Source organism: Oncorhynchus mykiss, chromosome 21 (genome assembly GCF_057628025.1).
Source record: "Oncorhynchus mykiss isolate SJ-2025 chromosome 21, ASM5762802v1, whole genome shotgun sequence".
Taxonomy (NCBI): domain Eukaryota; kingdom Metazoa; phylum Chordata; class Actinopteri; order Salmoniformes; family Salmonidae; genus Oncorhynchus; species Oncorhynchus mykiss.
The window spans coordinates 17068966-17077576 of record NC_143042.1 but is presented as its reverse complement, the minus strand read 5'-3'; the positions used below and the strand labels follow the sequence as shown (position 1 = coordinate 17077576).

General features: G+C 44.9%; 1 protein-coding gene across 8 annotated transcripts; it reads right to left on the bottom strand.

The window, feature by feature from the left end:
- Positions 1-131: 131 nt before the first annotated feature.
- On the bottom strand, positions 132-8213 carry LOC110500149 (host cell factor 2). 8 transcript variants are annotated; one of them, XM_021577338.3, is made up of 16 exons: positions 7922-8213; positions 7532-7680; positions 7151-7314; positions 6730-6932; positions 6442-6526; positions 6236-6339; positions 5798-6022; positions 5349-5540; positions 3374-3438; positions 2998-3178; positions 2860-2909; positions 2636-2779; positions 2269-2454; positions 1684-1981; positions 1474-1549; positions 132-1333 (listed from the first exon to the last, which is right to left on the bottom strand). In XM_021577338.3, exons 1-16 carry the CDS (start codon positions 8109-8111, stop codon positions 1324-1326), a joined length of 2322 nt encoding a protein of 773 aa, XP_021433013.3. In that variant the 5' UTR covers positions 8112-8213; the 3' UTR covers positions 132-1323. The 8 variants fall into 8 exon arrangements, with proteins under 8 accessions (XP_021433013.3, XP_021433012.3, XP_090070237.1 ...); XM_021577337.3 differs by having other exon boundaries at positions 132-1328; XM_090214111.1 differs by having other exon boundaries at positions 7096-7314; positions 7922-8194.
- Positions 8214-8611: the final 398 nt, after the last annotated feature.

Below are 8611 nucleotides of genomic sequence, written 5' to 3'. Positions count from 1 at the left end.
ACTTCAATTTTAACACCATGTGGTTAAATTGCAACATTACAAAGGCTCTTGGAAAACTCTCGCCACAATGAATTTTTCATTTTCACAAATTGAATAAAAAAGGTCTGATTTCAGACAAGAATCACACACACTGATAATAATGCTCATTAGCAGATTGTCAAGAACAGTTTTATTTCTTGTCATTTTTTTTTAACCACATTTGGACTGTTAACAGAAGTCCAAAATGTTCTCAGTTCTCATTTAACAAATTGTACAACATACACCTACCAAGAGTACAGGGATAACAGTTAGTCATGCCGCCTGGATTATTTTTCAATACAACCCTGTAACAAAACAGGAATGTTAAAACACAATTATCTCCTGCATTGAGCTCATATTAACAAAAATGAGATCTGGGCTACATACTCACTGAGTAACATATGGTAAAAAATGTTAAAGATTCAACAATAAATAAATAAAAACTCATATGTATCTTCGCTTTCGCCATACTAAAGTAGCTTTGGAATCAGATGGAATTAATGTCTGGATCAAATGTACTATTCAATTTGTAAACATGAGCAGCCCAAAGAAATCTAGTGATTTCCACATTGCATAGTGAGCTACAGTGCTATAAGAGAGGAAAGGTAGTGGCAATCACTGTATTTAAGTATAGATAGCTTAAGATTCAAACACATGGCTTACTTCCTATGGCTACAAAATAATCCTTAGAGTAAAGGATAATAACAGTATCCATAAATATGAAATGGAACAACATAAATTGATGGACTCAACCATCACATTCCATGCCCACAAGGCATGTAAGAAGTGCTGTGCTGGAATCATGTTATACTTAACAAAAAACCTCTGCATGTTGAGGCTGAAATACAACCATTGACTTGGCCCAAATGATAAATACACAAAATATCTCACTATTATCCAATTCAAGTTTGCTACATGTTAATTATTGTGAAGCAGTTGCTGGCCGGTTGATCATCATCCCCATTCAAAACCCCTTCATACATTAAGGCACGTTCATTCCTTGTCTGTTTGACAAGAGGGGAAATGCTCTGGTCATAACATCAGTTATCTATTTAACTTAAAAAATAGTCATGGAAGTGCAACTTTTTTGACACTATAATGTAATACAAAATGGTCAAATGACAGGTGGAAATTAACACACGCAACAGTTATGTACAACAATTAGAAAAAACCAAAAAATAACTTAAATCTATAAGTTCTGTACAGCCTTTTTGTGAGGGACATGGCTCGGTTGGAGAGTAGTCATGCCCTCTGACTAGTTACATCATCTTTCCTGGGTATCGGCGAGCGTCTGGCAGTCCATCTTCAACCTGAGCTGCAAGACACGAGAAAAAAAAAATGACAATAAGTCCTCTAACACAAACTCTACAAAGAGCAAGCCTGACAATGGCAAGAGACAACTCATCTCATATAAACCTTCTAAGGTTTAGTCAGATGAGAGCAGAGCTTGTTCACCTGTCTGCTGCCTCCTGTTCTGCCTCCGTGGGGCTGCCGTCTGGTTGTGTTGACGAGGCTTTGAGTTTACTGGCATCTGAAAGGAGACAGAGCCCATGGTTAGAGACCACTCATTGGTGGCAGTCAGTATCCCACTAGAGTACTGATTCAGGGTCTGGATAACCACCCCCCCCCCCCCTCCCCCCTCCCCCCACCCGTCTTGCAGCGTACCCTGTAGCCAGCGGATCTGTGTGGCGGGCCCGTAGCCCTGCTCGTTCTTGGCGGCGATGCGGAAGACGACAGCTGGCCGGTTGGGGGAGGAGCTGTCAATGTAGGCGTTGGCCAGGTGGGCGGAGCTGACGGTGCAAGAGGTCTTGGTGCCGCGGTAGATCCTGATGAAGGCCAGCTGGCCAGGACGCTCAGAGCTGCTGGACCGGCTCTTCCTCACCGCCAGGTACATGGAGTACTCCAAGATCTTACCTGACGGGGAGGTGGGGGAGTCCCATGTGATGTGGACCGAGTCATTAGCCTGGGGGGAGACAGTGGTTGATGGACAAAGGATGAGAGGAAAAGCAGGTTATTTAGGAGAAACAATGATACACATGATAAAACGAGAAATATATTGTGGAACTAGAAAACTAGTGAAATTGAACAGGCAGCAAGAAATCACAACAATCTCCCACGTGAGCTCTCGGAAGCCTCTGTTGAACAATAACGAATGCTGGCAGCACATTCTATTAATGTGCTTGGCCTCATTTACACACCTCAACAGTAACCTTCTCTCAGTGTAGAGTTTGCAGTTGTAGAGTACAGTACCTTGGTGATCTTGACAGCTGAGGGCGCTCCGGGGAAGCCGGGCTGGCAGGTTTTGAACTCGCTGGTAGGGCTGAAGTCTCCCTGACCACAGCTGTTGATGCCTGCTACTCTGAACCTGTAGGCTACACCTGGACACAGCTCCTGCTTCTCCCTCCACTCATAGTCCTGAGGCCCCTGCAACTTAATCTGTGGGAGTGGGGTGTGTTGAAAATGGTACGTGTGCGTGTGTCAAATCCAGAAATCAATTAACAGATTAGAGACAAATTAACAAAAAATGACTTCTAGCTGAAGATGGTTTCTGCATGTTATCTGCACACATTCTGGGGGCATGTTTTTTCATTAAGATTCAAACCAAGATGTGGCTTACCTCTTTAGTGTTAGTGGGTCTGCTGTAGATGGTGGGAATAAAGTCATTCCCAGGTGGCAGGTAGTAGTGGGTAACCTCAGAGAACAGGGTTTTGAACACTCCAGCATCAAACCACTCAGACTCACCTGATTTCTCACCAGATACCTACAGGGCACAGTGAGGGATTACTTCCTTCAGTCTCTATGGTAGGAAAATGAATAACTTCTTTAGTATTCTTGTCCTACCTTGCATTTGACAGTGTTGAGAACTGAGGAAGTGGTGTCAGGTTCTTGTCCTGTGAATGAGGAAGGACTGTCATTGTTTATGCAGATGATATTCAAACCTGGTAGAGTAAAAAGCTAGCTTGAGGTCCATGCTGTTACCTGGCTGGTGTTCACTGCTCACCACTGTGTTTGAGGGCTGGGAGGTTTTTGTGGGGTCAGCCTCATGTCCCAAGGGCTCGGATTGTGTTTTTCCACTAGCATCACTCTCCCCCTCTGGATGGGGGTCTCTAACAGCCTCTGACACTTCCATGGGAGTCTCTTTCTGCCCTGAAGCCACCTCCTGGCGTGCGGAGGGGGGGGGGGGGGGGGGGGGTGATGTCAGTCAGTGTCAGTCAATGTAGCATTAACAAATCGGGGTGTAACATTTAGCTTAGCTGTTACAGTCTCAATGGCAGTACTAACCATCTGAATATAGCACTTTCCCAGCACTGTAGCTAAGACAACTGGATATGTATGTAAGGGGTCACCATCTGACCTGTTGGGATGTATTCTGGGCTTCCTGTGAGGTGGGGTCGTCTGGGACCTGAGCTGACTGGACATCTGGAAGAAAACGAGCACATCAAGCATAGCTTTACACATATACAGTGCCTTGCAAAAGTATTCGGCCCCCTTGAACTTTGCGACCTTTTGCCACATTTCAGGCTTCAAACATAAAGATATAAAACGGTATTTTTTTGTGAAGAATCAACAACAAGTGGGACACAATCATGAAGTGGAACGACATTTATTGGATATTTCAAACTTTTTTAACAAATCAAAAACTGAAAAATTGAGCGTGCAAAATTATTCAGCCCCCTTAAGTTAATACTTTGTAGCGCCACCTTTTGCTGCGATTACAGCTGTAAGTCGCTTGGGGTATGTCTCTATCAGTTTTGCACATCGAGAGACTGAACATTTTTCCCATTCCTGCTTGCAAAACAGCTCGAGCTCAGTGAGGTTGGATGAAGAGCATTTGTGAACAGCAGTTTTCAGTTCTTTCCACAGATTCTCGATTGGATTCAGGTCTGGACTTTGACTTGGCCATTCGAACACCTGGATATGTTTATTTTTGAACCATTCCATTGTAGATTTTGCTTTATGTTTTGGATCATTGTCTTGTTGGAAGACAAATCTCCATCCCAGTCTCAGGTCTTTTGCAGACTCCATCAGGTTTTTCTTCCAGAATGGTCCTGTATTTGGCTCCATCCATCTTCCCATCAATTTTAACCATCTTCCTGTCCCTGCTGAAGAAAAGCAGGACCAAACCATGATGCTGCCACCACCATGTTTGACAGTCGGGATGGTGTGTTCAGCTGTGTTGCTTTTACGCCAAACATAACGTTTTGCATTGTTGCCAAAAAGTTCAATTTTGGTTTAATCTGACCAGAGCACCTTCTTCCACATGTTTGGTGTGTCTCCCAGGTGGCTTGTGGCAAACTTTAAACGACACTTTTTATGGATATCTTTAAGAAATGGCTTTCTTCTTGCCACTCTTCCATAAAGGCCAGATTTGTGCAATATACGACCGATTGTTGTCCTATGGACAGAGTCTCCCACCTCAGCTGTAGATCTCTGCAGTTCATCCAGAGTGATCATGGGCCTCTTGGCTGCATCTCTGATCAGTCTTCTCCTTGTATGAGCTGAAAGTTTAGAGGGACGGCCAGGTCTTGGTAGATTTGCAGTGGTCTGATACTCCTTCCATTTCAATATTATTGCTTGCACAGTGCTCCTTGGGATGTTTAAAGCTTGGGAAATCTTTTTGTATCCAAATTCGGCTTTAAACTTCTTCACAACAGTATCTCGGACCTGCCTGGTGTGTTCCTTGTTCTTCATGATGCTCTCTACGCTTTTAACGGACCTCTGAGACTATCACAGTGCAGGTGCATTTATACGGAGACTTGATTACACACAGGTGGATTGTATTTATCCTCATTAGTCATTTAGGTCAACATTGGATCATTCAGAGATCCTCATGAACTTCTGGAGAGAGTTTGCTGCACTGAAAGTAAAGGGGCTGAATAATTTTGCACGCACAATTTTTCAGTTTTTGATTTGTTAAAAAAAGTTTGAAATATCCAATAAATGTCGTTCCACTTCATGATTGTGTCCCACTTGTTGTTGATTCTTCACAAAAAAATACAGTTTTATATCTTTATGTTTGAAGCCTGAAATGTGGCAAAAGGTCGCAAAGTTCAAGGGGGCCGAATACTTTCGCAAGGCACTGTACCTCTTCTTAGCTCATTATATCTTAGCCTGCGTCAACCTTCAACCCTGGCCAGGTACAGATGTCAACCCTGGCCTTGTGAATGGACCAGATGGCCCTGGACAAAGGCTTCTGCTTTAAAACCACTTTCAAACCCAATAGCTTGGCATCCTCTCAAGGCCATGTGAAATTCACTGTGGTCATTTCTATTCAAACTAGTGGTCTCTGATTGGTTGTGTGTGAGCAGCAGGTAGATTTCTCCTCTCACCTTGGTCCAGGGGGTTCCTCTCCTGGGCACCTGTGCTGGGTCGGGCTGTGGGGTTGTCTGGGGTGTTAGAGGGGGAGACGGGCTGCAGCTGGAGGATGTAACACTCTGCTGCAGGTAGGGGGCGCCAGGCCACATGGAGCATGCTGACGGTGGACTTGACCAGTAGTACTGCTGCTGGGGTGGAGGGCCGCTCTGAAAACACCACAAGTCGCAGTTAGGTTGTAGCAGAAAAATGGCCGAGCAGGTGGCAATATCCATTTAACTTTATCTGAGGGTTGCTAGTGTGAACAAATGAGAAATACACTCTCTCCACTGACTTTCCTAGCTAAATAAAGGTCAAATTAAAATGTAAAAATAGGCTTTAAAGATGGTATGACTCTGCAGCACATATTGAGCTACAGTAATAAGACATGTGCTGATATTAATAGTATCCTTGTCTCTCTCCTCACCTGTCTCCAGATACCATAGGTCCTGGCAGCACACCTGGTAGTTCCAGCTCTTCCGGTAGCCGTCACGGCCGCTCCAGATGTAGAGGCGGGAGCCGATAGAGGCAGCACAGTGGCCTGCCCTGGCTCGGGGTCCCCCGCTGCTGGGCTGGGCCTCTTCCTGGTCACCCTGGCTCACTGTCTGCCCCTGTTGCTGATCTGGGCCTAGGCTCTGCCATGTCATGGTGTCTGAGATCAACAGGAAAAGGGGTCAACTATTTAAGCACTTTGTAACATCTGCTTATGTAAAAAGGGCTTTATAAATAAATGTGATTGATTTAACCTTACTGGGTTCAATTCAATATGATTCTCAAAATATGAATTTAACTAAATGGAATGCCTGTTATGTGACCAGTCAGATACTCATTATTACAAGCTAATCACTTAGGGTATGATACTGACCTAAGTTGAGCACGGATAAGGAGTTGGTACAGATCCATTCAGCTCTGAGGGTGTTAGGTTTGTCTGTCTCTGGAACGGGGACCCACCCCCCAAAAACATACATCCTTCCCACAGAGGCAAAGCAAAAAAAATAAAAAAATATTAGGCAAACATCCATGATACCACACAAACATATACAGCACACACAAAATAACTATTTCCATTACTTGTTTTCTATAACGTTGGCAGAGTGAAGGCTTCTGGGTAGAGGAGGGGGTCCTTTAGTGTCAGGTGTAGACCATGTCATAGATTCTAAAGAGCAGACAGAAGAGAGTGGATTCAGAGAGCCAGTTAGATTTCATCGCCACGACCACGAATGCAAGGTTGCGTTTTATGGAAACCGAAAGTTGGTTACTGCTACAGCAACTTGAATTCACACCAAGGAGGTTAGTTCATTCAAAGTGTTGTGGTCAGATTGTGGTTCATCAAAGCATGGCAGTAGGCTGTGAGGTTACCGAGGTCAAGCTGCCAGAGGTCATCAAGGCGACTGCCTCTCATTCCTCCGAAGATGTAGAGTTTGGGGGAGCCTGACCCAGTGTATGCTACCGACGTGTGGGACTCTCGAGCCCACGGACCCACGCCCTTAGTATCTGGAATGTTCCAACCCTTCACCCCTGACACTGACTGCAGCTCTAGCTCATAAAAGTCATCCAGGTACCTACAGAGAGACAGCCAGAGGGATGAGAACTAGCCTGGTCCCAGATCTTTCCCACTCCTATGGTCATTGGTGTGGCCAAACAGATCTGGGTCCAGGCTAGGTGGGATCAACAGTGACAGAGCAAACATTAAGGTTTCTTATGATTAATCACAACCCTCAGTACCCTGATTAGAGAAGCTGCGTTGGAGACTGTTGGAGCTAGGTACATAGCTCCATACCTTGGGACATTGCCATTGGGGTCCTCACTGTCATTGGCCAGTCCCCCAAACAGGTAGCACTTGTTCCCAATGAGGGTGAAGCTGTGTCCGAGGCGGGGACAGGGGGGCGGCATGCCGTTCTTGGGTGGCCTGGGTTTCAACTTCTTCCACAGCCAGCGGCTCGCCTGATAGACAAGGGGTCAACTATGGCATCTTATCCATCAGTGAATACATACAATCTACTGTACAATCTAAGGGGGGAAGACGCTGTACTTGTGAAGACCTTCCATCAGAGCTACAGGACTGTGAATGACAATGTTGCTGCACACTCTTCACCTTATACATAAAACATGACAAGAGGATCCCTATTACTGAAGACACTATTGAGTGAGAGAGCCTCACCTGTAGCTCGTACAGGCTGTTGTTGTATTTGCCAAACTCCACCATGCCTCCAAAGACCAGGATGCGGGTTCCCTCACAGGCAAACCCATGGGCAGCACAGCCTGGAGGGATGTCCCCTCTCACCGCTGGGAGAAACCACTGCTTAGAAACTAGACAAAGGGACAGAGACCGAGCAAAAGTTGGTTTGCTTAACTAGCTAACGTTAGCCTGGTAAGCAAGCTGACTGCTGCGCTTCAGGGAATGTTTGTGAAACTTTCAAGGCATTAACATATTAGTCGCACCAGACGGCTAGGAAAACCAAATAGCTAACTAGCTCACTTCTCAAACGCAAAATGTGTAGCGTCCATTAGCTAGCCAAACTAGTTAACTAACGTGTTAGCCTAACGTTACCGGTGTTGTAAACATGGAGCTCCTCCGCTATCCCCTCGTTTCCACCTCCAAACACGATAATAAGTTCCCGAATAGCCGCTGCTCGGTGTCCGTGTCTCGACCGGGGAATAGGTCCAGTAAATGAGTTGACTTTTTTCCATAACGGGTCCATTGTACCGTTAGGAACGCAACACACCGGGGTTCGGTCCATTAACGGTTACAGCAGTTTGGCGCTGTTTGTTGTTACCAGAGAGAAATAGGCGGAGCGAGGTGACAAACTCTTACGTTGTTCCCTTCACCAGAACTGCAATACTAGACAGAGGAAGTTGCTATTTTTGTATCGAAATGAATGGAAAAGTGTCCAATTTTGACCGATTTTTTGTTGTTGCCAATAATAGGTGTTGATTCAATTTATGGATTTGTATTGCCTAAGTGATTTCTAAGCTACTATAAGCTATAAAAATGCAGATTGACATCCTTCCAACTTTTGTGTAGGCTTGCCTAAATGCCAGAGAGCCAGTCAAGAAATTGAGTTGAGACAAAGTTTAACGTTTGATTTTAGTTTTAATCCTTGTCCTCTACTTATATCCTTTACCTACTTTGTCTGCATTATTTACTGGTAATACATCAAGCTACAACATTCAAGAAATATCCCGAAACACTCTTTCTCCAGCCTCACATGGTGCAAGTGGAGAAGATCCACATATTTTT

What these genes read in the sequence shown, in the direction of transcription:
- LOC110500149 (XM_021577337.3), bottom strand. Translation starts at nt 8,111, where the DNA reads ATGGACCGAACCCCGGTGTGTTGCGTTCCTAACGGTACAATGGACCCG. An exon ending in CCTCTGGCAGCTTGACCTCG is followed by an intron (nt 6,527 to 6,729) that starts GTAACCTCACAG and finishes TCTGCTCTTTAG; the next exon opens with AATCTATGACATGGTCTACA. An exon ending in GACCCACTAACACTAAAGAG is followed by an intron (nt 2,455 to 2,635) that starts GTAAGCCACATC and finishes CCACTCCCACAG; the next exon opens with ATTAAGTTGCAGGGGCCTCA.